At 40.9% G+C, this 26,768-nt stretch overlaps 4 protein-coding genes across 4 annotated transcripts in view; 2 read left to right on the top strand and 2 right to left on the bottom strand.

Annotated features, from left to right (window-relative positions):
• The window catches only part of pdss2 (prenyl (decaprenyl) diphosphate synthase, subunit 2), a 30,184-nt gene extending 25,909 nt beyond the window's left edge, over positions 1–4,275 (top strand). Inside the window, exons 6-8 of the mRNA XM_010738230.3 lie at positions 286–414; positions 1,217–1,252; positions 3,851–4,275. Coding sequence (XP_010736532.1) covers positions 286–414; positions 1,217–1,252; positions 3,851–4,006 — 321 coding nt within the window. The 3' untranslated portion in view covers positions 4,007–4,275. The remainder of the gene's footprint in view (positions 1–285; positions 415–1,216; positions 1,253–3,850) is intronic.
• Positions 4,276–11,663: 7,388 nt separating this feature from the next.
• Positions 11,664–16,909, top strand: bend3 (BEN domain containing 3). Its single transcript, XM_010738231.3, has 4 exons — positions 11,664–11,906; positions 13,579–13,633; positions 13,892–14,073; positions 14,164–16,909. The coding sequence occupies exons 2-4, from the start codon at positions 13,582–13,584 to the stop codon at positions 16,393–16,395; spliced, it is 2,466 nt and encodes an 821-aa protein (XP_010736533.3). The 5' UTR covers positions 11,664–11,906; positions 13,579–13,581; the 3' UTR covers positions 16,396–16,909.
• Positions 16,910–17,169: 260 nt separating this feature from the next.
• mtres1 (mitochondrial transcription rescue factor 1) lies at positions 17,170–19,818 on the bottom strand. Its single transcript, XM_019273661.2, has 4 exons — positions 19,693–19,818; positions 17,937–18,393; positions 17,647–17,719; positions 17,170–17,559 (listed from the first exon to the last, which is right to left on the bottom strand). The coding sequence occupies exons 1-4, from the start codon at positions 19,709–19,711 to the stop codon at positions 17,377–17,379; spliced, it is 732 nt and encodes a 243-aa protein (XP_019129206.1). The 5' UTR covers positions 19,712–19,818; the 3' UTR covers positions 17,170–17,376.
• Positions 19,819–23,546: 3,728 nt separating this feature from the next.
• On the bottom strand, positions 23,547–26,640 carry tmem151bb (transmembrane protein 151Bb). Its single transcript, XM_010751015.3, has 2 exons — positions 26,322–26,640; positions 23,547–25,762 (listed from the first exon to the last, which is right to left on the bottom strand). Exons 1-2 carry the CDS (start codon positions 26,397–26,399, stop codon positions 24,353–24,355), a joined length of 1,488 nt encoding a protein of 495 aa, XP_010749317.1. The 5' UTR covers positions 26,400–26,640; the 3' UTR covers positions 23,547–24,352.
• Between the last annotated feature and the right edge of the window lie 128 nt (positions 26,641–26,768).

Below are 26,768 nucleotides of genomic sequence, written 5' to 3'. Positions count from 1 at the left end.
GCTGTGGCTCCCTGTAGCTGCCTGTCTGCAGGCCTCAGTGGCTGCAGGGAATCTCAGCATGGAAGGAAACAGAAATGAGGTCTTTGAAGGAGAACCGTCCTCATCAGACTAGCTGTGTGTTTCACCAGACCGTTCATCATGCTGCTCATTAACAGGGTCGTCCATGGGGGTTGGTAGGCAGGATGCACGCTCACCTGTTCATATATTTATCAATGGCCCGATCTAATTGGTTTCAAAGTAAAACATGAGCCTGATTGACAAATGTGACATCTCTCCCTCCTGTAGCTTAACTATGACCTGCAGCCGTTTGTGAAGAGCATGGGAGAGCCGGCGACGTTTAGTTTCAGCGCCGCCCCGGTGGTTTTCCACCGTAAGATCGTTGGCGAGGAGACGTGGCAGCAACAACTGCAGCAGGTACGAATGGTCTGCGACACCACTGCTGCAGCTGCAATGATTTTGTTTTGTTTTGTTGTGTGCTTTTTGTAATGAAGTATGGTAACACTGGCCTTGTTACACGCATCATTGCAAAGTATATAAATTATAATGGTGCAGTGGCTTATATCTCCACAACTATTGGATGGATTGTCATGAAATTTGGTACAAACATTCATTACTAATACCAAATACCTGCAGAACTAATGATATTCCCCTCAGCCTCAGCTGAAACTAATATAAGTTAGCACAACACCTACTTAACATCAGCATGTAAGCATTATCATAGTGAGAATGTTGAATCTCAGAGCACTGCTAAATGTCTAAATACAGCAGCTAACTTGGCTTTCTTTGGTACACGACTTTATTTGAGCTTTGCTGGCAATTTTTTTTTTTTAATTAAACAATTTGAAGCACCACCATGATGCGAGCAACCTGGACTTTCAAGACATTTTAGCCTTAAAGATGTGGAAAATAAAATAACGCCTTAAAGGATTTGCTGTAAATGAACCATCAACCTCAAAACCACTTAATTCAGTGACGCATTGTTCGTTAAATAAATCTTTGCATCTTGAGGAAAATCCCTTTTTTTTTGACGTACTGCAGCAGCGGGATTTAAAGTGAAGGACTTTGTCAGGAGTTCTTGACAAGTCCAAATCATTTCTCTTAAATTTAAAGATGGTTTATCCCTAAAATTCATTAAATTTTACCTTTTTAAGTTAGGGCAGTCTTGAAAACTTTGGTAATTTAACTAATATTTACTTCTTTCTCTGTTCTCGGCAAGGCAAAAACAATGAGAAACCAACTGGATTACTCAAAGGTAAGTCTATTCCTCTATACAGAATCTGCCTTTTAAGTGAACTATACTTCACAATGTCACAGCAAAGCTGTGCTCTTACCACTTTGTTGCCTTTGTGCTACATTTCGTCAAGATAACTCTATTTTTCATTGTTTCATCTTGTTGTTTTCACCTGTTTATTTATCGCCACTCACAGAGCCATAGCCAAAGAAAAACAGGACGTCTTTTCACTGTAACCTATATCGAAGTTGAGAAATGAGCTTTCCAAAGTCAATGTGTGAGGGAAGAAGGGGGCCGATAGGGGTGCAAGAAGAGACTGAAGCTACAGAGGAGGGGTCTGATGGTGTTGGGGGGGTTATCTGGTCCCGTCTGAAACCAGAGCAGGAAGGATTAGTTACCGAGGCCTATTTGTGGAGGAGACACTGAGGCTCTGAGACAGTGGCATTGTGAGAGAATCTCCTTCAGCAGACCTGTCGAAAAGGGGACATGGGGAGAAGTTTGAAGGGAAGGAGAGATGAGGGGACACGAGGAGGAAAGCTGAGAGCAGGACAGAGTGAGGGATGAAATTTTGGGGAGGAAAAAGAAAGACCTTGGGCCCACGAGTGTAAAACTTTGCTTTGATTCAGCATAAAGATGGGTCCGCATAATTAGAGGAACTTTGTGTACGTTTCTGGCTGCTACAAATTGTCTACATGATTTAGCATGTGCTTTCATCCCATTAACTCTGATAAATAAGCATAAATGTTTACAGAAACACCCATTTTATACTGTTTTGCATTCAGTATATTAGTCTCCCATCCCTAATTAGGAAAGATCCCCAAAAAGATACTTTTCAGCAAACAGATTTGCCATCTGTAAAATTAGTCATTATGGGAGAAAGAGAGTTCAAACTGGGTAGAATATTATTTCAAGTCATTCGTAGTTTTCACTAATAATATAAGAACATCTGACTGCAGGAGAGAAGCCTTTGGTCGTCTGTTTAACCCATTCACTCAGACATAATGACCAGTTTAACTAAATAAGTAAATATGCTTGACAAAAAATTAATAATATAATAACGAATATATAAAATATTATCTTGGTTTAGTGTTAACAGCAGCAGCAGCAGCAGGTTCATTCACAGCCACACACACACACACACACACACACACACACACACACAGCTCTAGCCAACGAGAGCTGACTAAGTAGTTTTCAGTTGTTGAGCCTTTTGAAAAAGTTCATTTTTAAATCACAATTTCAATCATTAAATCAATAAATTCCTGGAATAAATAATAAAAAATCATGTATTGTTTTTTATGATGTAGAACAGGATTTACAGTGAAAGACTTTGTCAGAGGTTCTTGAAAAGTTCAGGTGGTTTTTACTTGGAGCAAGTTATACCTCTTCAAAATACATCAACCTTGAAAACTTGGGCAACTTTTATCATTCCCCTTTATTTATTTATGTGATTATTTGTTTCATCGTGTTTATATTATATTATTGTTGCGTTTATATTAAACACTTTTAGGCTACTTAAGAACATTCCTTTATTTATTAATTGTGGTAAACTTTCTGTATCATTAAGTTAGCAGGTAAAAACAACATTTTTTAATTGTATAAATCCATTTTTATTTTAACATTTGAAATTCATCTGTAAGTAGTGTTAGATTTTTGTAGTTCTAATTATCCAAATCCAGATTCTGATATGCTACTGTGGCTGAATACTGATGAGATCAGGATGTACAAGATGGAGTTTGAAGCTGGAAAGAAATAAGAATCAGGACGTGCATGGAGAAAGAACTTGTGAGGTTACCTAACATGCTACCGTAGGAGAATCAGGGGACAGTAAAATAAGAGTGAACATTACGGTAATGCAAAACAAAACACGTTTGATACATAAGATGCTGTGAAATGAGGAGGAAGATGAATCTTTTCTAAATTGAATAAGCAGCCAGGGTGACACCTGCAAATTTTTTTTAGACAAGGAAGGCCTACGGGGCTTTTCCACCTCCAGAATTTATGAGGTAAAAACGCCGTCAGCAAAAAGATGTCCTAACGCACCAGCAGTGAGGCACAAGAAGGTGCCCAAATTCACTCAGTCAGTGTACTTAAGCTGTCGGCTGGGGCTGATTTGACTTGATGTGTGTGTGTGCCCTCCTGTCTCACATACAGAGACACATGGACTTCAAATTATTAAATGTTCTTTTAAACAGCATATAACAGCAATAACAAAACAATTCAAATCATTCACACTGCTGTGAGACGACTGTGTAGAACCAACAGATGAATAAAATTCAGTGCGTTTCCCTTCTCATCATCAAAGAAGGCCTGCCAATGTTTTTTATAAATATAACTCACCGTGATGAGCCTGAAATGTTTCCCTTAGTAGTTAAATGTGGTACGCTGCCTGCAGGGGTACCAGAGGCCGCATACAGACACGTGATTGTGTTAAACAATGAGTTTTCTGTCATTAAAAGAAAAGCTTTACCTCCTGTACAATCCAGTTTTTACTCTTATTTTTTAAGAGTGTGCTGTTAAACCTCTCTGGCTCTGAACAGTTAGTCGTGTTGATAACTGTATAGAAACAAGAGTGACACTGACGTGACAAACTAACGTGTGTTTTCATCCCTTCGACAGCTTTTGGCAGCAGTTAAGTCGGAGAAAGGCGTGAGCTCAGCTGTGGACTTATGCTGTTACCATGGCAACAAGGCTCTGGAGGCCATCCAGGCTTTCCCCTCCTCCGAGGCTCGATCCGCCTTGGAGAACATCGCCTCCGCCATCACTAAATTTTGACCTGGACTAACACACGCACACACACACACACACACACACACACACACACACACACACACACTTACATCTAAAGTGTCTTTGTCTGCAGAGGCAACAGGACGAGAACCAGTGAACAGTTGACACTTCAGAGACAAATGAACTCCTTTTGAGCCAGGTACTGGCTCGTGTCCGGAGAAACTGTTCTGCTCTGTTGTGGATGACAGTGTGCATCAGAAATGCAATGGCTATGTATCCATAAAAGGTCATCATTAAAAAAAAATTCAAAAACACATTACTTCAGCATCATGTCATGCGTTTTGTTGGCTCTAATACAGACCTCTTCTCTCCTGTGTGGAGAAAATCTCACGCTAAGCTGCATTTTAAAACCTGGCACTTTATTGTTACCTTGCTTATCAGCAGAGGCACATACCAGGCAGAACGTAATTTAAGATGTTTTGAGGGATTGTTATTGTCATCTGGAAAATGCGCCATGAACGGCAAATGACGCACCGAGCAGCACTTATTCTAAAAAAAAAAAAACGTTTTTTAGAAATCGCCCAGGTTCGCCCTGCTCGTTACTGCACACCTCCGACGATGGTGAAATCATAGCTGCTGGATGTAGTGGGTGTTTGCCAAATTGAAAAGCAGCTCCAAAACCAGTTGTGAAAATGTCTCAAAGTCATGTTCTACCAGGTATGTACCTCTGCTGATAAGCACAGCTGCAAAAATATGTATTTTTTTTTTTTTTAATGGTGTTTGGCGTGATATCCTTCTCCACAGAGGGAGGGAAATGGCAAGAATCAGGAGTAATGTCATCTATGTTGCCTTATTATGTCTGTCCCCATGCCTGTGTATGTGATCCAAGTCAACCCAGGGGCGGGGAAAGGTCACACAGCCTCTCCCCTTGGCCCAGCCAGCGAGCGCATTGAAGCTCCGCCAAGCAGTAATTATTAATGAAGAGACCTGAGCAAATGGACAGGAAATGCAGAGGTATTGATTGGGCCGGCTGCCCTGCTCTAAGCCGTACAGGCTGGCGCCAGCCTGGTGGCCTGTGGTTTCCCAGGCTGCTGTCTGTGGAGGGGGGGGGGGACAGCCAAGGTGTGAAACCAGGCCACCACTGGCAGCTGTCTGTCACATCCAAGCCACACCTGAAGGACAGAGCACAGGAGACAGGATGAGGAGGAGAAGGGGAAAAAAAAGTGGGTAGACGGCTAACAAAGAGGATTCTGTGTAGAAAACAGCAGCACGTCGGTACCGCATCAGAACATGTCTTTAAGACTTTGAAACTGCCTGAAGAAGAATGTTGTAAGCAAGAGCCGTGAGGTAGAACTTCCCACATGCAAGTAAAGTTTAAATAACTGACGGAGAGTATTCCTTTTACACAAGTGACAGCCAACTCATGATTTTTAACTAAAACGTCTTCACGTTTGTACCAATACCAGACTGCACTTTGGTGATCCTCTGACTTTTAATCGAGCACCATCAGATATTTTAATTTGATCAATCATTTACCTTCAAAACTGATGAGCACTTGCCGAACACACTTGTATGGCAGCTCGCACGACTGTCGACTCTCAGTCTTGTTTATTGAAGTGTTTTACCAAAGAAAAAACCACAACACGGTTTTGCCGTTTAGATGTCCATAATGATCATCTAGTCGGAACATTTTTGATAACCTGGGGCAGAGCAGTGCTGGTGGAGACTCGGAGAGTTAAAAGTGGATAAGGAAGAAGGCAATGGGGTTGATGATCGGTTAAGAAAGAAGAAGATGGTGATTTGGAGTGAACAATTTCAAACACAAGCCCCTGTCTGTTGCCGGGTTGTACGTTCACTTCCTCTTCTGTTTTGGTTTCCGCTGTCTGGCCTTCCTGGGTACAGCGAGGTGCAGCATGTGCCAGGGAAAGCCTCAGGCTCCTCATGAAATATTTATCCTCGCCGTGAGGAGACATGAGGAAAGTTACATGGAAAGTTAAAAGGACCAAACAGGGAAGGAGGCTGGGGTCCTGCCAGAATGACACATATACTAAACAGAACTTTTTCGAAAGATGAGGTCTGGCCTGAGCAATGAAACTGTTGCATAGATGCTCCCAGTAGAAATCAACCGGGCGCTGCAGAACAGGATTTGATGGGATGATTTTTTTTGTTTTGGACTTCAAGAGGAAAACAGAGTTCTTCCAGTGGTGAAGCTAAATGTTTAATGTAGAACAGAAATTGTTGTTTTTTTTTTCTACCCTGACAACACTGCCACTGCAAACATGAATCTTTTTGATATCTCCCGTGGAGCCCAAATGAAGAGCAGAATGAGCAATGAGAGAGGTTTGTCAGTTTTATGTCCTGCACAGCAGAAACCTGACTCTGTGTTTGCTTACAGTTCCCAGTTTTGGAGTCTTGGGTATCATGAAAGCAAGAGTTGGCAAGACTATAAGTTTACATGCAAAACATGAAGTGGGTAACAGCGGCCTTAGTGTGCCCGGCCCAAACGACGGGCGGTGTAATTACAGCAGGGTCCAGCGGAGAGAGTCGGTCAGCACAGATTCCATTACACACTCGTGTGTGAGTTTGACAGAAAGATGCAGTGTTCTTGGAACTTGCAAAGAAAATTACGTTCAGCGAATACCAAACATTGGAAACTGTAAATTTGGCAATTTTCATGCGATTGAATTCCAGTATTTTACTGTTTCTAAGCAGTTGATTCTTGCCAGGATGAAAAAGGCATCAAAACAACATTCATGTAACCAGAGGACCCTTCTCCACTGAAACTCTCATTAATAACATTATTTTACGTTGGGTTGACAACTCTTGAAATTATATTTCATATGCACTCAAAACCACTTGACTTGATGTGACCACTTTCTAACACCATTTTCAGAGGGTTTATCACAGACTTTATTTGTGCTTAATGATGATTTAAAAATGTTTCATACAGTTATAAAAACCTCTTTCGTGTTGCCAAATTATAGAACGAAAACCTTTACAACTTCAAAGTTGAAGATTTTTCTTTTTTAAATTAATTGTAAACATTTATGACTGCAGACTTGATGACTCGAGTGAAGCTTTATTAATGAAAGAATAAAGAATAAATGTCTGCCAAAAGGATTACAAACTGGCAACCTTAGACTCCTGATTAATGACTTCTAACTGATTGATAAAGCACATGTAACACCTTATTAAGATTGATTTGTTCATTTAAAAAAACATTAGTTACTAAGTCTTTATTAAGGGCTCATTAAAATTAAATTGGTACAGAAATCTTCAGAAGTGATCATATTATTTATAGATTTTACGGTTTGTATGTAGCTTTGACTGGCTACACTGTGATATACAGTATAGACCAGTGTTGGCCTGTTAATCTAAGCACTGCTACGTTTTGCTTATATATTACTTTTATATTACTTTTGTCTGATAAGATTTGTATTCCTGCTTTGGTCTCCACACAGGTAAGAGTCTCAAATTAATGCACTACGAGATGAACTGATGCTCTTGCCGTGGTGTTTCCCTGCCTCCTTTTCTAGTGCATGCTGGGATAGATTCCCCTCATAAGTCGGTATGTAAAATGACTCAGTGGAGGTGAGCGTGGAGTGATATTAGAACATCCATTTGTCTTCTTCTGAATGGCCTATCGGTAAACACCTGCTAATATCATCATATAGTCGACGGTGATGGATGAAAGTCATTCTCCTGTGATGGGAACAGTATGGCTGATTGGCCTTCTCGACGCAGACGAGCATATTGGCCAAAAATGACACTTTAACGAGCTCTTCCCGGTGTTAAGTGCTGCCCACCCCGGCCCCTCGTCACAAGCCGTCGCCTGGCTGACCCTGGGCCGTGCTTCCCCCTGCACAGGGCCTGCACGCTTCATTGGCTGACAGATCAGACTGCCATGGAGACAGCTCATTAGTCGAATAATGAGAACCACACCAGCCACACGTTGTCTTGTTATATCATCTCTGTATCGACATATTTGTGGCTGGGAACAGAACATTGGCTGCTAGTGGGTGCATGAAATAGCCAATGATTAAGACAGAATTATGGCACTGTGAGGCCTCCGGTTCATCTCTCACTGACTCACATCTCTGTCCATCAGAGGAAACCAGTTTACCAGCTCAAGTCACCAGCTCCGCTAAATGGCTTCTGCCTCTTACACATAAAGACTTTCCTCTGCTGCAACAGCTCTGTATGATTGATTTCACTTGTTCATCGCTTCACTTTTATCAGCCACCAGCTCCAAGTTTAATTTATTTTTGTGTGAAACTTTTTTGCAGATGACAGCCAGTGCATACAGGTATTTAGTAGAGTTGTTGATGATGCAGCTCTAAATCTTGCATAGCTACCTCCCTCTACTGGTTAAAACTTGGCTATTGCATTTGAATTTCACTGATGGCTGATTTTGGAGGCAGGTGATGTACGGTCGACATGTTTCATCGTCATCCACACGTTTACCAGAAATACAAAGCAGACACTTTTACAAACAGGCTGTGAACTTGCTTTGAGTGACTGTCAAGACATCTGACAGCAGATGCCTATAGCTGATAAATTTAGTTAGCTCGGACTATCAGCAGCTATATTCCTGCTACACTAAGCGGTGGTCAGTCTGTCACTCTGATTGGCGTTACCTCCCTCCCTCTATACCGTCCTCTGCAGTATTTTTTTTATTTTTTAATTTGCTTGGAGAGAGCAAGCTAGCAGAATTTGAAAGGGTTTAGTTACACTTTAAAAAGTTTTGACCCCATAATCTTTGAACTTGGGATGCCACATGATACTCTGACTATTGATGTACAGACTGTCAGCTGTAATTTGAGGATATTTGTAGCCGGAGCGGATCAACAGCCAAAATCCCTAAGATCAGAGTTTTTTGTGCACACCACACACACTGACCTCAGATTATGATTATAAACTGTCAAGTTTAGTTCTGTTGTTAGTCTCTTTGCTCGATAGTATCCATGTGCTTTTCTCAGCTTCTGTTTAGCAATCACACATACTCGTGCAAATAATATGACACCTTGCAGTACAACAGGATGTACCAATTGTCTTTAGTGTAGCATTCAAAGGTCACTACCTCCATTATTAATAAATATGTGCATAGAGGATGACGTAGACACTGGTGAAATCATTCCCCAGATATATTTGGAGGAGATAACCGACACCAGAGCAAGTGTCAACAACACGATATAAAATGTGTAAATAAGTTGACAGAAAACAATGATCGGCATAAAAAAAAAAGTCACTCTCTTCACAGTCAGTATCAATAAAAAGAAAATCCTGCTGTTTCTTTTCATGTCTATTTAGTAGTCCATTTAAATTGATGATACTCTCATGGTTCACATACAGCCCAGACACTTGAGGTATGTACTGTATATCGTACTGTGCAGCAGACAGGTGTGATCAGAGCTCATTCCCCTATTGTTGCAGCCTCTTTCCACTTGAGGGCAATGTTGCCCAAATAATGTTCTGCAGTGCAAGGTGGACAGAGATCATCTCTGAAAACAAGAGGCATCACTCCCACCTACTTCTGTTTTTGCCTTCCTAAACAACTTGTAAAACAAGGCAGTATAAAAGTAAGACGGCTACTTAGGGGTTAGATCTGAATTTAGACACATGCATATATTCACTGCATACTGTATATATACTGGAACACATGTTTCAGATATTGTTGTTTTTTCTGTGGAAGAAAATGTAAAATAAAGGGCTGTTTTTTTTTATCTACGACTCAGCGAGTACCACAGCCATTGCACAGTTACAGACAAAATACTATATTTTAAATTAATAATCACTGTAATTATTATAGTGGCACTGCAGCATGCAGCAAAATACAGTATTATATTTTTCATATTATATTTAACAGGGCCAACAAACCACCAGCCTCAGGACCAAAAGTACAAGAACTTATCCAAGTGTTATACATCTTAAGAGAGTATTCAGATCCTTGATGTAAGTAAAAGTAGGAATACAACTCTGGGAAAATACTTTTACAAGACAAAACTGTTTCTGAGTAAAAGTACATATCTGCCATCAGCAAACTTTAAACTTTTACATAAACTATAAAGAGAGAAGTACCCATTAAGGTACTCAGTGAGGTAAAATGACTTCTCTCTCTGTTATATTGTTATCTATTATGTATATACTGTTTACTAAATAATTATTACTGATGCGTTAACATGTAAACAACATTTTAATGTTGTAGTTGGTGTTCTGCAACAGTTCTCTGGAGAACCTTTTTATCCTTAACAACCCTTATTGTTGTTTAATAATCTTTTTTCCTTTTAAAGGTTAATTGGAATACTGAATCTAAAAAAGTGCTCTGTCACCTTTCGCAGCAGCGTGACCTGGTTTTGATAATAACATCTTTGAACAGCCTTTTTGTGAATCTAAAGTACATAATACTACCAATACCAATAGCTGCTATATGCTGAACCTATTGCCTAAGACTGTGTAAAAAGTATTGTTATGGTGCCATTCCTAATTGTAAAGGATAATGGTAATGCGTCAATAATTTATATAAAGTAATAAATAACTTTGCTGAATTACTTTTTTACTTTTTTAAAGTAATTCAGCCAATGTCCATTCATCCATTTTCAGTATTCGCTTATCCTCGTCAGGGTTGCAGAGGGCTGAAGTCAATTCCAGCTGACATTGGACGAGAGGCAGGGTACACCCTGGACGAATCAACAGTTCATCACAGTGCTGACAGTTTACCCAATGTTGCATTTAAAATTAAACATTTTAATTCAAATTATTATATATCACACCTTGAATGAACTATGTACACTGAGAAGAACTTGATAATAAATAGTTCTTTGAAGAACCAACAGATAAAACATTCCCCTGTGGCAGCACCACAAAGAGCCACCTCAGGTTCAAACTTGAACCTTTATTTTTGAGGGGGTATCTGTTTTATGTACGGGTGTGTGGTTTAAATTATACTTAAAATCTGCAAAGTAACTAATAACTGTACCTGTCAGATGAATGTAGTGGAGTAAAAACAATATATTTCTCAAATTTAGTGAAGTAGATGTATAGTACATAATATTAAATTGGTCAAATAAAACAGAAAATACAGTAGCAACTTAAGTATATACTCTTCATCGCTGATATTATGTGGTTGTAGGTTGTATACATGAAAAAAAAAACAGCCTTGTCATTTACTGCTGAGCTTTTTGATTATCTGTGTTTATTCACCTAATGTATTTGAATTTACTTTTAACATGTTATTGATACAGTTTATAGGTCTTTAGGAATTTATCCTATTATTGGATTTTTTTCCCCCCTTATTTATTAGAAAATGTTATCATTGTATGGCCAAAAATTACTATGTATCGTCTTTTTCAGCAAAATTATATTCTTGTTTGTTTGTTTGTTTTTGTTCTGTGAAATACACAGAAATATATATATATATTAGATTATAATATATATATATATATATTAGATATATATATATAAAAATGAAAAAAGTTGAATAAATAAAGTTTAAGTTTATAAATGTGTGCAGCTGCATAAAAAGAGGGGAATGCACAGTGGGAGAATAAATGTTTCTTTTTTATTTATTTTGAAACTGGTGATATTTAGGCTAAATTAGTGTCGTAATTTAGTTTCGTTTCTCGTTTGGACATTACAGTGTGAGTTTCGTGTTGATGCATGTGGACAGTGTTCAGAGTGTTTTCACATTTCAGGTTCATTCTCTCACTTCTCTCTTTCTCTCTCTTACCACAGCTGTGCGGAAGTGACACAGCAGGCGCGCGCCCCGTCACGTCACGCGAGAAAGCACAGAAAGCCGAGCGAGAGAGAGAGAGAGAGAGAGAGAAAAAAAAAAGAAAAACATCAACAACAAGAACAAACATTTACCTGCAGATTAACCACCGCGATAGTCCGCAGACATGTCCAGCACGTCGTTAACTACCTTCAAGGATCGCGTGGACTCTTAAAGGTGAGCTCGAACCGCCGGTCACGCGCGTTTACCGTTAATTTAACAAGAGTCAGAGCAGGAGGAGAGGAGAGGAGCGGGGAGGAGGAGGAGGAGAGAGGGAGGGAGAGAAGGAGAGAGAGAGAGGAGTCCACGCAAACATTGCCGCGTCATTAAAATTCACAAACAAAATGTTGCACCGTGCATTGAGTGTTCACGCCGAGCCGTGCTGGCGTTAACACGGCACGGCACGGCTCGTCACAGAGTTGTGCTCGCACAGCTGGTTTGTCTTGTGTTGTGGTTCAAAGGTTCATGGGCGGAAGAATGAGGAAGTAGCTCGTTAATAAAGGCTGGAGGAGAGCTAGGAGGTAACTCAGTGTACGGCGGCATGCACACTACAGTCTGTCCGGAAGATTGTTCACATACCTACTTTGTTTTTTTATTTGTAAAACGAGTTTGCAATGCAGCAGCATTTGTTTTGATCACTTTAAGCTCCAGCTGCACAGTGTTTGCCTGCAGCTGATCACATGCTGTTTGTCATAACGGTAGCATTATACCAGCCACCGCCACATGTTAATGTGTTGACCAGAAGTTTATAAACGTGTTCACACACTATTATTTTAAACGTACCGTGTGTGTTTCATTTGTTGACAGGATCAATCAAGCATATTTTAATAAACCCATTGTTGATCCAGTTATTATCCAGTTCTGGAAATGTTTGTCACCTACTAACTAGGGTTGCAAAAGGGTGGAACATTTCCAGCAACATTTCCAGAAACTTTCCATGGGGAAGTTAAGCTGGGGAATTTTGGAAATATTCCAAATCAGATATTTTCCATGGGAATTATTGAAAAGATAGCATCATGATAAGATAGCCTCATAAATGGTCAATAAAATTAGGATAGCAATGGCTTATTTAGCATCTAACATCATCTAGCCATCTACTGTAGCTATAAATACATTTTCATGTGCTATTTGCAAGTTAAACATTAATACCATACATCAAATATATTTACCCCATAATGTCATCAAAACTTACTCCACTTTATGTAGTCCACAGGCTCAAATGTGCGGCTTCAATAATCTTTGGGCTCCAAAGTGTGGTCCAGGGTTTTGGAAATCATCTGTGCATGTGATGGAGGAATGTACAGTGCATGTAGCGTCAACAGCCCTGCAGTAAGCAGTGTGTTATGTGCATATGATTGAGGAATAGCATAGATACTCAGTGCAAAAAATCTTGTTTTTTTTTAGTCAAGATTATGCTAACATGGATTTTCCCCAACTATATTTAAATCCCTGGTTTATTCCCTTGAATTCCCATGGAAAGTTTCCAACTTTGAAAATTCCTGGAATTTTTCAGCCCTACTAACTATTGACCAGTGATTATCAACTCGTGTATCAAACTGTAATGTTACATATTATAATCTTGTACAAATTAAAATATATTATACACTTAGTTGTCAGCCATTCACACTCACTCTCACACTGACGGGCAATTTAGAGTCACTAATCAATCTATTAAATGCATGTCTTTGGACTGTGGGAGGACCCGGAAGGAGACGGACACATGGAGAACATGCAAACTCCACACAGAAAGGCCCCAGCCGAGGTCCAAATCAGGAACCTTCTTGCTGTGAGGCGCTGCACCACCGTGCCACCCACCATTACTTCATTTGTTTGTGATTTATTTTTCTAGGCTATGAATTCCTCTGAGCATGGAGAAGTTTCAGACGAAGCGATGCTTGAGAAAGGTAATTTCTGCAACAGCACAAATTCCCACTGAAATTAAACATCAAGCTTAAAACAATTTTTTTTGTTGAGACAGTTTTAAGTCGGAGATTTTTCAGATATTGTATGTGGGCCATCTGTATTTTTAAAAAGAGACAAATCAGTATTGCACTGGAGAAGAAACAAAAAGTCTGATCTCTGTTAACTTTCATGTGTAATCATGAATGTGACCCAGAAAACAAATGCTTTAACAGAGAAAACATGAATCTCATTATTTGCAGAACACAAGCATGTCCAGGATGTTAAAGAAGAGATGGAGGACTTTGCTATTTGCGAACCACCTGACGGAAATGATGGAGGAGGATCTCCTGGGACGGCTGAGGCTGGTAAACGTTCATCCGCAGAGATGGGTGCTCACACAAACCAGTCCACCAGCAGCAAGAGAGTCAGAGTCTCTGGCGAGGTGCGCTAACTTCTGGTACCATTTGCATATCTAATTTGTTGCACTGGCCTGTAGTATATATGTGTTTTGAATGTTGCATACTCTATCTAGATGAGACGGCACTTGATAGATGACAGCGGCATGCATGAGCCTCTTTGCCTCACCACAACTGGAGAGAAGAGGGATTGTGTCCAGCAGAAATCCAGATTCTCCTACAGAAAGCCTCTCTTCAGCATCTCCCACAGGATCTCGGACAAGAGGAACACGCCGAGTCTGGAGCAGCAGGCCAGTCATGGTGCCGGGAATCAGCTTAGCTACAGCAGCATCCTCTCATCCAAGCTGCAAAGTTCAGAGGAAAATGGCACAATGGAGACCTTTCCCATCTCGGACACTTTAGGCCAAGCTTCGTCAACCGACTCGAACCTTTATCCGCTGATTGAGAAAATGTTTCTCATTCTCAACACCCTCAATTCAAGCATGACACAACTGCACAGCAAAGTGGACTTACTAACCCTTGAGGTCATGCGAATAAAGAAGCAGATCAAACCAGCGGACATGGTGACAGAGTTCCAGCCTCCTCCTGAGTATTTGCTAACAAGTGATGAATTGAACCAGCTGATGGAACAGACATCCAGCGCTGGGGAGCTTGGGTGTCGGCTGCTGGTGCATCTTTTCCCGGAGCTGTTCAAAGCCAGGGAGTGCTCCCAAGAATGCATGGCAAGTAAGAGAACACTTGAGTCTCTACATCTGCAGCTGATCCGCAACTACGTTGAGGTATGCTACCCTTCGGTCAAGACCAACAGTGTCTGGCAGGAAGAATGCCTCCTTCAGATTAATGACTTATTTAATCGTTTCTGGGCTCAGAGGGACATGGATAGTGCTCGGCTGCTTAGGAAGCAGACAATCACAGGTGCTGGGATAAAGGCTGAGCATCCTCAAACCTATCATTTCATCAATGAGCAGGGCCAGGAGGAGCATATCTCTTTAGATAACCAGCAGAGCAACCTGCCTGTGTCAGACCTTTCTTTCAATACACAAGCTACAGAGGAGCTGGATGAGTTCTCTTCCCCCGAGGACTTTGTTGTTTTTCTTATGCATCGTCTTTTCCCTGAGGTTTTTGAAGAGGGGAAAATGCCAGAAGGCTCCACAAGTTTCAATAGCGTGGGGCAGCTAATTCTGGATTCTGACAAGATGGAAATAATAAGAAAATACATGGAAGCTAATTTTCCTGATGTGCCTGAGGACAGCTGGCTTCAGGTGTGCATTCAGCATATGGAGGATGCACTCGAGGGTCCTCACAGTAATGGCAATGGGAGCGAACTTGACAATATCAACGATGAGAGCTATGACCTGGCCAGCCTTCCCGAAGATGTTTCTATAATTAAGGTTCCAGAGGCGGGTGATTATGAAAGGCCCAATCGAAAGTCCAAAAAGTCACTGTTGACACCTGTGGATTTTGACAATCTGGAGATCCCTCTTCCTGACTTCACTGTTCCCCACGAGTACCTCCTGTCGAGGGAACAGCTGAAGAACAACTATGAATGTAGCTTGTCAATTGGGAACTTTGCTTCTCGGCTGCTGGTGCTCATGTTCCCAGAGCTCTTCACCCACGAGAACACACGGAAGCAGTACAACTGCAGTGGTTCTCTTGGTAAAAAACAGCTCGACCCCGTTCGTGTAAATCTGATCCGTCATTATGTGCAGTTGGTCTACCCTCGGGCCAAGAACGACAGAGTTTGGATGTTGGAATTTGTGGGCAAACTTGACGAGAGGTGCAGGAGACGTGACACGGAGCAGAGAAGATCCTACTTGCAGCAGCGCAAAGTGTATGGCCAAGATTCAGAGCAGGACTTTCTTTGCCAGCTGAACCAGCTCAATCCAGATAGCATGAGGGAGGATGCAGATATTCCCTCTTTGCCCCCTGAGAAAAGTAGCAAAGACTTTTGTAAAATACCCCTGGACGAACTGACTGTATCCACTCCTGACTTCCCCGTTCCTTCTGTGTATCTGCTCTCAGACACAGAGGTACGGGAAATTGTCCAGCAGAGTCTCTCTGTTGGGAACTTTGCTGCCCGCCTGTTGGTGCGCCTCTTCCCCGAGCTCTTCACCCCGGAGAACCTGCGGCTGCAATACAACCATTCAGGAGCCTGCAACAAAAAGCAGCTCGACCCTATCCGCCTCAGATTGATTCGTCACTATGTGGAAGCAGTGTATCCTGTGGATAAAATGGAGGAGGTGTGGCACTACGAATGTGTGCCAAGCATCGATGAACGCTGCAGGCGCCCAAATCGCAAGAAGTGTGACATTCTTAAGAAGGCCAAGAGGTCGAGCACTGTGTCCTAGTTACAGTACTTTTAGTTAGGCAACACGTTTTGTCAGAAAAATAATTGCACAGTATATAAGCTGAAACCGCATTGTTGAACTTTTACACTGTCCTATGTAGGATGAAGCCAAGCCGTTCTGAGTTCCTTCAGTACTATTCTTAGTCATATTTTACCTTTGACTACAGCAGTAGATGTAATAGTTTATGTAGTCAATCTATCGTTGGATAAAGAATTAAAACTGCTTCTATTTATAAGCCAAAACTGTTATAGCTTATCTAACATACTTTGTTGATAAATGTTGTAGCCTTAAAAACAATAACAATGATAGTAGCTAATAGCTTAGATACACACACATATGCTCTGCGGATAGAAATGAATCACAATAATGTGATCTGGTATATTTCCATGCAGTTACTGATGTAGCATTGTGCCACCACTGTTTTAATAACAATGTGCTTATGTTAAGCCTTCTTATAGAAGTTTATATTATAAAGACAATTTAACATGACGATGGATCATGATAACCTATTTCTAATAAAAATCACAATAATAATATGATTGGACTGTTTTATATAAAAGCACTAAACGGGTCCTGCTGATGTAATCTAGGATGGATGTACTGTTTTACACCCAGAGGATGTGGTGGCTTTGTTTTCAATCCTGTACTACACAACATACATGCAACATAGTATATTGTGCTTCTAACAGTACTTACCATTTAATATTTTTGCCTCAATAAAAACAAAATATGCAATGAGAATTAACATAAAATATATTAGGAATAGCCCAGATGAAAACTTCAAGAACATGTCATGTGCTCTTCGCACCAAGTGCACCTTTATTGTCTCACAGTATAGTGGAGACATAAACATTTTAAATCTTTCCCCCAACCAACTGCTTAATGTCTACAAAGACAGCAAACTCCACTCTATTCAAATGCATTCATTTGAAAGCGGGATGCTGACCAATGGCATTACAGTCAATACTGTCCCATTAAAGTTCAGGGCTTAAAGGCCTCATCCTTGGAAAGCTCTATCCTTTTCCAGCGCCTCATGGCAACTTTGTAGTTTTCTGTGTTACTCGATTGACCTAAAACTCTCCGGGGGATGACTCTCATCAGAGTAACGGTGTTTGTTTCTTGGTTCTCAGACAATACCAAGTCCAAGGTATCCCCAACTTTCACCTGAATAAAAGAAAAAACGAAAAATGAGAGATTAGGAAAAAAAAATGGAAAGACTGAGAATGTCACTTGTAATCAAACTTCACTCACCGTTTTACTTTTCTTGATGAGTCTCTGTCCATTTATTCTGAGCTTGTTGTTGTAGAAAGCGTCCTCAATTTTACTACAATAAGACAAAGAACAGTCAGTCTGTGCCATGTTTCTAAGGCCCTGCTGTGTCAGTTATATTTTAAGATGGTCATGCATGTCCAGTCCTCTGAAACAAAAAACACATATTCAGCTCAGACGGCATTTACTGGTTGATACCTGTTTGTTTGCAAAACTTGAATTTATTAGCCTACTATAAAGAAAAGCATTCATATCTGTGAACGGTGACTCACTTGCGTGCAATGTCCAGGCCAGCTTTCATGATGACATCATATCGAAAGGACTGCACATATTTCTCCACGTCTTTATAGTCTTTAGGTAGTGTTGGGTTCTCATCCACCTCATCTTCATAATCACTGTCCTCTGGGTCTTTTTCATCCTCCTTATCTTCCTCATCTTCCTCCTGTGCCGCCCGAGCAGCACCTTTCTTCTTGTTGCTTTTAAACCTCAGATGATGGACAGACCAACTCCTAAGAGCATCTCTGCCACGGACAGCAGGCCCGTGACAGCCAAGTGTGGGGAAAGCTGCACAGCCCCAGAGCTGGCGTGTGTGGATGGCCCTGGGGCACCACTCAGCCTGCCTCAGTCCATATCCAGCAGCCAGCAGGTGGCGAGGGTTCAGCCTTCCTAGCTGCCTCATGGCTAGTGCCTGCACCACCAAACTCTGCATGTTGGCGCTCCACCCAGTCACTAGGAAAACATGGATGGTTTAGGAAGTATTATGCTACTTTAGTCATAATTGTTGTGGTATCAACAATATCAGTAAACAGATTAATTAATCAAAAAGTCGAGGCTTTAGAATGATTGACCGAGCTAATGTGCCATTAGGAATCTTGTAAATCAATATTATTTGTAAGTAGCTAAGTCTGTAGGGACTTGGCTTGAGGGACCGGAGGGCGGCCAGTTCACTCCACCATCCCTTGTGTGTGAGGGTTGTAATTCGGGCCTGTATGTCTAAAAAAATTCATGGAAAAAAATGGAGCACCTATTGAGGGATCACTAAAGTAATTATTTTTCAAGACAACTGTCAAGCTAATTATTTTGCTTTGACTTGCTTTCCCATAATGCTCCTATTTTATTCTATAACTTCACTATTTATAAGGATACCATTAAATTTCGGTGTTTGTTTGATTGCTAAAACACCCTTGAGAAGAGTAAAGTAAGACTATTTGGATTTTAAATGTTTAAATGCTTACAACAAAATCGAAATGTACCTTCAAAGTAAAAGCCTATATTATATCTATTGTATCTATACCGCCCGGTTTGTGTTGCTCGTGTAATAATAGACGTTTACAAGTATGTTGCACTAATTGTTCTATAAATTAGTGTGTAAAATAATTATAGCGAACACAAACTAGGGCTTAAATAACTATGTTATATGGCGTTTATTGATTTTCCGGTGTTACGGTTTAAAGAGCGACCCTGTTAACTGGCGACCGTCAGCCGAATTCGTCTGTGGTTGTCGTAGTTACGACAGCTGTTGAAAACAGGAATATATGAAGCTGTCCTCTTTGTTTAGCTTTTTTTTCCAATTAATATTAACATTACAATTTATTAAAAACATACCTGTACTGTCCTCACGATTCAACCGCTGTCGTAACTACGAAACCCACATTCAGCTAAAAGTCACCAGTTAACACGGTCGCTCATCAAACCGCAACACCGGAAGTGATTGTTTTTATGTCTACACTTGACAAACAACAAACATTTATGTAAGGCAGCTCTGTCCCCGCTGAGTAATATAATATTTGGTCTTTTAATATCAGCTGCTGTTGGTGTACACTTTTATCATAATTGTGTGTAATGTCTTGAACCCGAGCTAGCTAGCTTTACTTTTCCTCAGTGAGCTCGTGGACTCATTATTTCAGTTCACGTGCAAGCCACCGCGAGCTCGCTAACCAGCAGACACGGTGTTGCACGTGTTACTTCACTGCTCAGTGATGAAAATGAAGTGACTAACATGCAGTAATTGTTCGTTCGTGCACTCACCTATGGAATAACCTTTCATTGCTTGTTACTGTACTTCGTCGCCACTTCTTCGTCTTCGGGGTTTTATGGCAGTTCACATCCTTTTAGTTGCGTTACTGTCCCCTGCTGGCTTTACTCATCCACTACTTCCTATTCTGTTACAATCTTGTAATTAGTTTAGTTACTGTTAAAAACACAAATATCCATTTTCACTCCCTGCCACAAACACATTTAAGCTTTGATCAAACAGCTCTATAGCCTCTGTAGACTTGTGATCACAGCCTCCTTTCTCCTTTCTCCACAGGGATTGCAGTGACCAGTTGGAGTAGCCTTACTTTTCCCTCCTACTTTATTTTGCATGGTGTAAATGTCTTCCTCGTAGCAACATCATGCCTTTTCTTCTCTTTTCTTGAAAGCTTGATATTAATTTCCACATATTCTCTCCTAACTGCCTCCTCCACTAACTTGTCCACTTGTCCTGGCATTTATGAGTGTGCTGCTGCGCACATCAATACTCTGTCTTTCCCCTTGACAGGCTAGTCTTGAATTATTAAACAGTATTTCATATAGTAGGTCTTGATGGGTTCTGGCGGATCCTGACCACAGTCTGGTGACTGGGAATCATCACTATTGCCTCTGAGCCATCTGTATAAAGCTGAATATACTGTAATTCTTGTTCCTATATCTGTAACACTGCTGAACTAGATCTGCTGTGTCTGTGATTAATACTATATGGTATCTTGCCACATCCATTTTGCTCTCAGGCCGCACCACAGTTGGACAAAATTCAGTTTCACTGACTTTCAGTTGTACTGCTATGTCCTTGTTTGTCTTTCCCCTCTGCCAGCAAGTCTCCAAGATCCATTCCATTAGTTTGCAGATGTTAGAGCAATAGGTCTGTAGTTTACAGGCTTACTAGGATCCTTCTTTGGCTTTTTGACTTGAATTATGACAGCTGGGAACTCACATCTCTTTTCCAACTGTAATGAACAATGACAAAACCCTATTTAGTCCTCCTTTAATTAAACGTTTAATTGTTATATACCATATGCTGGGCCTGGTTACATGGTTCTCTCACTATTGCTTGTATTTAGAGGAGGAATATTCCTGATAATCCATCAGATGTATGTAGACAGACTGTAGACTTTTCATTGCAAAAGCCATTACTTCTGACTCTGACTGGTTCACTTGTGTACCAGTGGATGTAAATATGCTGCCCTCTACCATAGTGGAGGAGAATGACATTACTTGGCCAAGCAGACGAGGGAACGCCAAAGAAAATGTGTTTTAATGGAAACAGTGAAAATTCACCAGCACATTCTTTTTAAGTTTAGCCCAACTCTTTCCAATGCGACTACTAAGTATATGTGTGTTACAAAAGACCCTAGTCCCAGCCCTTTCTTTGTGTAACGCTTTATATTATTAATAACATTATATGCTGTCATGACTCAATGGCAGATAATCCACAATGTCCACTTGTTCTGTTATAATTAGGCCAGCCATAATTATCTTGGTGAGTTGCACAGTAGTTCCTTTTTGTGTGGAGTTTGCATAATCTCACCAGGTACTCTGACTTTCTCTCACAGTCCAAAGACATGCACTTAATTGGTTAATTGGTGACTCTAAATTGCCTGTTAGTGTGAATGGTTGTCTGTCTCTATGTGCCCTGTGATGAGCTGGTGACTTGTCCAGGGTGTACCCCACATCATGCCCTAAGTCAGCTGGGATATGCTCCAGCCCCACTGTGATGCTGATGATTATAAGCAGTTACGGATAACGTAATGGATAATTATCTAGGAAATTAAAGTCACATATCAACATCAACCTTTCTCTTCATTTATTTTCATACAGTGTAATACATCGTTGTTATGCCATAGAAACCTATCATCAAGGTAAATGGGTACTCTCGCTTTTTGTTGGACGAGTGAGTTTATTATTGAGATCAACACAGTCATTTTGAAATATATTTAAACCAACAGTCTTAATATTCATTTGGTTTGTAAAAGGGGTGTTAAATAATAAAAGAGTACAGTAAATCACCAGAAAGCAAAATCAAAATGAATATAATGTGTTTTTTCAGGCCTTTTCCACTGAAGTTATTTTGATGTGTCAGTAAAGGAAAAGCACAGGTGTTATTAACAATGATGCTGTTCCACACAGGTGCCCCAGTGAGCCATGACAGTGCAATAATAAACCAGCAAACACGACACCAGGATCGTGAAACTGCAGCAGCTAAATTCAACCTTCATTATTTTTATGTTTTAAACTGCAGCAGCTAAATTCAACCTTCATTATTTTTATGTTTTACACCTGTGATTTTCCACCTGAGAGTGTCAAAATGTGTGAAAAACATCTAAAAAACATCTTCTCTCCCCACTCTGATTTTCCAAACCAGCAACACGTTTTAAATATACATACAGGGGTCTCCCCCACCCAGACATTTATTGCAACTTTTATTTTTCCAGCATAAGATAAATTTAAATACATATTTTGAAAAGGTAATCAAGTTATTTATACAGCCCGTTTGATTATAATGACAACAAGAATACTTTTTTTTAAACATTTTACAAGAAGCTTTAAGTGGTCATGTGTTCTATGTCTGAGCAAGTTGTGTGTTTGTCAATATATCAGCGTGAATACTTTATTACTTTAAGGGAATTTACATCAACATTCAGCTTCACTACAATTCATAAGGTCTAGTGTCACTTCAAGTGCATAATACTGGTGTCACTACATTATTAAAAACAATGTAAGAACAGATGTTATTTGCTAGGATGCATACTATAAGTTTCTGTTAGATGTTTATAAAAAAAAAGTAAGTATTATAAAGTTTGTATGACGTCCATGTATGAGTGTAAGTGCATTTACATCCTTGCATATACCGCCTGTAAACTCTACTCAAAAGAGTGAGGGATCCTCCACATGAATCAAATGTTAACATTTGGGTGTGTGCTCACCCTCCGGGCACATTCAATAAACAGTGGACAGTTAAATCATTCCATTTTACAAATGGAAAAAAAAAATGGAGCATTATTCCTTTACTATAGACACATGGACATATACTACAGTATATAATACAGTATATGCTGGTGGTTTACATTCAGGTATGTTTTATAGGTGTTAACACATTGTCTTAGCAGAAGGAAATCGTGCAGATTTGAGCATGGATTAATGAACCTTTTGGATCTTTTTGCAGCTAAATCTATGATAATGGTTCACCTGTTCAAATGTATTGTAGATTCAATGTAAACTGCTTCTTTTCTGACTACAAGTTTAACGTAATGGCATGTATGTGTGTTTGTACCACAGTTTCCGGCAGGTTTTTTTGTGGCAGTAGCTAGGAAAAAAGTATATTTTAAGACAAATCCACAATGTGGCTCTGTCATTGTTAGCACTCCAACTATTTTCCAGTTTCTGGGCAAGTCAAAACAAATCATATGCCGAGTGTTGAAGCAAGCATCCAACTTAAAACACCTTAAATATTAAGTAGAACAATGCTCTGATTGTGTTGTTTCTTATTTCCTTGCAGATACCCAAACTGTGACAATGTGTCATCACACTGAGATAATTCCAACATCTACAGTGGAAGTTTGTAGGACAAAATGTTTCAAAAAACATCAACTGTAAACATCAGTTAGTCCGTCAACATCCAAAAGAAAGGTATGTTTCTCTCTGGAGCTGCCATATAGCACCAACAGTCAACAGTCAAACATGGAGAAGTCTTTTGTAGAAGAAGCATATCAGTTATGCCAAAATATCCACCCAACGATAGCCTCAATAGACCAGAATGCAACGCAACCACAAAGGAGGCCTGTTCATTTTTCCATTCTTTATGTCACTTCTCACCAAACGCATGAAACCCATAGCTATATATATTTTTTTTTTTTGCAGTTGTCAAAAGGCATTCTGGGAAATGCAGAAAGCCAATAACTGAAGTAGAAATAGATTATGTTGATTAGAAAAGTAGGTACAAGAATAAAGTAACAGTACAACAATTCACACAAGTAATGCAAAATGTTCAAACACCAAAAACAGTGAGTGAGAGTATCCAAGAGTTCACGTGTCTCTTTTGGATTGGAGGTTTCCACATTGACAGATGTGATATGCATAAGCGCAACATATGGGGTTGATATTCCTCCTTTTACTGATTCACTTGAGAAGATGTTTTTTTTTATTTTCACAGTTATTGCAGTAATTAGAAGGTTAAACTTGTAGAAACTCCCCCGTAAATCACCAATGTTATCTGACAGCTCTTAGATTGTGTTTTGTTACTGAATGAATGAGATGTTTAAACCTGCCTATCTTGTCCGTGGCCTCTGAAAAGGTCTTATGAGGTAACTGCAGCTTCAGTTTCACTTTCATATGTATGGTACATATGAGATCTTAAAAGCTATGGCAATGATGTACAGTGTAACAGTCGGTGTCTGCTTGGTTTTCATTGTAAGCCAGGCAGATATAATTTTTCCAGTGTGTGTGTGTCCTAGTAGTCACTTTGTTCTCCACTCACTTATCACTGTTATTGCTTTGGTGATTCACACATTAAGGATTCAGGCATTTGTTTCAGATAGTATGACAATACAGCATGAATCTGTATAGCTCACATTTACACACTGTGTTTGAGATGTCCAAAGTGTTTGTATGCTACAGAAACGCCACTGTGTTTTTGTCAGCGACTGCATAGTCATAAGGAAGTCTCCACACAGGAGCCATTTCTGTGGAAGGACCTGTGGTTGTGGCAATTCTCACTGCAGTGGACAATGAGCACTGGGTAGCAAAGTGCATCCTCATATTCTGGGGGTCCCTCGTCATCTGTGGTGATGCGCTCAGATAGGCAGCGGGTGTTTTCGCTGGGACTCTCCTGGTCATCCAAACTGCCACTCCTCCAGAAGCAGCTGCGCTGGGAGCCGTAGCGCCGTGCCAAAGAGAACCTACTGCCGCTGAAGGGGATGCGGGAGCTGGCACCGGTACAGATACTGAGGGCGCTCCTGGAAAACACGGAGGAGCAGCTGATGGCTCTGTGGCAGCGCTCACAATTCTGACGTATCCCGCTGAAGCTGGTCGGGCACTGAGCCAGGTCCATCAGGCCAGCCTCTGAGTAACTAGGCACCAACTGCTGGTTGGACCGTATGTGCCATTCTAGTTCTGTGCTGTCGATGGTGTTAACACGAGGGATACGACGCCAATATGGTCGATCCTCACATGGGGTCACAGGGAGATAATCGTGCCCAAAGAGCTTCTCGACACGATAGTGGACATATGAGGTATGATACTCTGTGAAGACTCTCAGAGGCCAGGAGAAAGTGAGGAATGAGGCAAACCAGAAGACATAGTGGGACAGGTACCAGGGGTGGTGCTCTGGATCACACAGCACTAAGACATACTCCTTCAGGTCAATGTTTTTCAGGTGCATACCCTCCCTGGCTTCCATGTAGTCATCGAGGCCCTCATTGTCAGTGAAAAACCGTGCTCGTTGTGTCAGGTATGAATTTTCAGACTCTACGTTAGCAAAACTAAAGCACTTGGTGAACCGCATCTTTGTAAGAGCAGACTTCTCCAAGCTCAGCAGCTGTTTGGAAACATCCTTCACACCACAGTGACTGTAATCAAATTCAGCTTCTGCCACATGGGTGTTGACACGCTCATGGTAAACCTGGGTACTCGTGTAAGCGTCTCCATTGCGGTAGCGTGTGACCTGCCGTGTTCGGCGAACGTAGTGATAACTGATGGCCTTCCACCAGATGCAGGGTTTAGCTTGCTGCATCCTCTGGATACGCTCATAGATGCCCTCCACATCCACTTTGTGCTGCAACTCATTCTTCACATGACAGTGCCAGCACTCCACAAGATAGACTAAGTAGAGCATGCCCAGTAGGGCCAGAGGGATGTAGATATAGCCATCAGAGCAGGGACTGTCATGGTACATCATGGATTTCCCTTTGAAGGCACTGTCAAAGGTAAGGCGGGTCACCTTGGTGACATGACACCAAACCATTGCTCCTATGCAGCCATACATAAGAATGGACAGCAGCAGGCATTTCCAAAAACTCTCCCGACATAGTGACTTGCTCAGAGATTGCTTTAGGGGTCTTTGCTGTTGAGTCAAAACACACAAAATAAAACAGTTATAATTCAATGTATCACCTACTTTTAAAATGTCATTTTGCTTGTTGCAGTGTGCACAAACATGTAGCATGATCAGGATATTTAATAGACTGAAACCTAATGAACAGCTCATCACATTATATATTCCCCTTGCAAAGACAATTAGTGTGCATTCAGTTGACAGGAATACATTTCTTTCAGCTCTGTTGATATTTCATGCCATTTTATAGAGAAGAAATCAGAGCTACCAGCTCCCCTACAGGAGATGACAGAGACAGGTAAAGATGCTGGGATCACCAATCACGTGTGTCCAACCATTCCATTCTCATATTGTTAATGCAGGCTGCAAGATCATAAAAAAAATCCAAATTGAAGAGCCAAAGAAGATTCTTTGTGAGATCAAATCCTTGGCATAATAATTGACCTGCAGTGAGTTACATTCTGCTCACTGTGCACATGGATTGATTTTAAAGCCCTGCGCCAAGATCTCACAAACATTGCATTTCATCCTCGTGCAAAGGGATGCTAAAAAAAAATAATAATAATACCTCTTCTCTGGTGTCCTCCTCGAAAACGGTGGTCGTACTGGTCTCACTCGCCGTCGCAGCCGATGCTGGCGGGGACATGGTGCTGGTGACGGGCAGCTCTTGATGATAAATAATAAATAATAATAATAACAGGGCGTGGGGAAGGAAGAAGAGGGAAGAGGTTTCACTACCTCTGCTCTGCACAGTCCCTCGAGCAAGACGAGCTACTTGTCAGACATCTGTCACCATTTAGAGCCACTCCACCCTAAGAAAAGCCCTGAGACGAGGCGACGGAGGCATGTTGATCAGTGAAACCCAAATGATCTTACCGGTGCAAAAAAAGAAAAAAAAAAAAAGAAGAAAGAAAACAGAGATGATGAGGGCGGAGGAGAAGAAGGTGGAGGAGGAGGAGGAGGAGGAGGCGCAGGGGGGTGTCTACTGGAAAGCCCGCATCCTGCCTTGTGCGGT

This window comes from Larimichthys crocea, chromosome XXIV (assembly GCF_000972845.2).
Source record: "Larimichthys crocea isolate SSNF chromosome XXIV, L_crocea_2.0, whole genome shotgun sequence".
In the NCBI taxonomy this organism is placed as follows: domain Eukaryota; kingdom Metazoa; phylum Chordata; class Actinopteri; family Sciaenidae; genus Larimichthys; species Larimichthys crocea.
The sequence above is the reverse complement of the archived record's forward strand: the minus strand, read 5'-3'. Positions and strand labels throughout refer to the sequence as shown.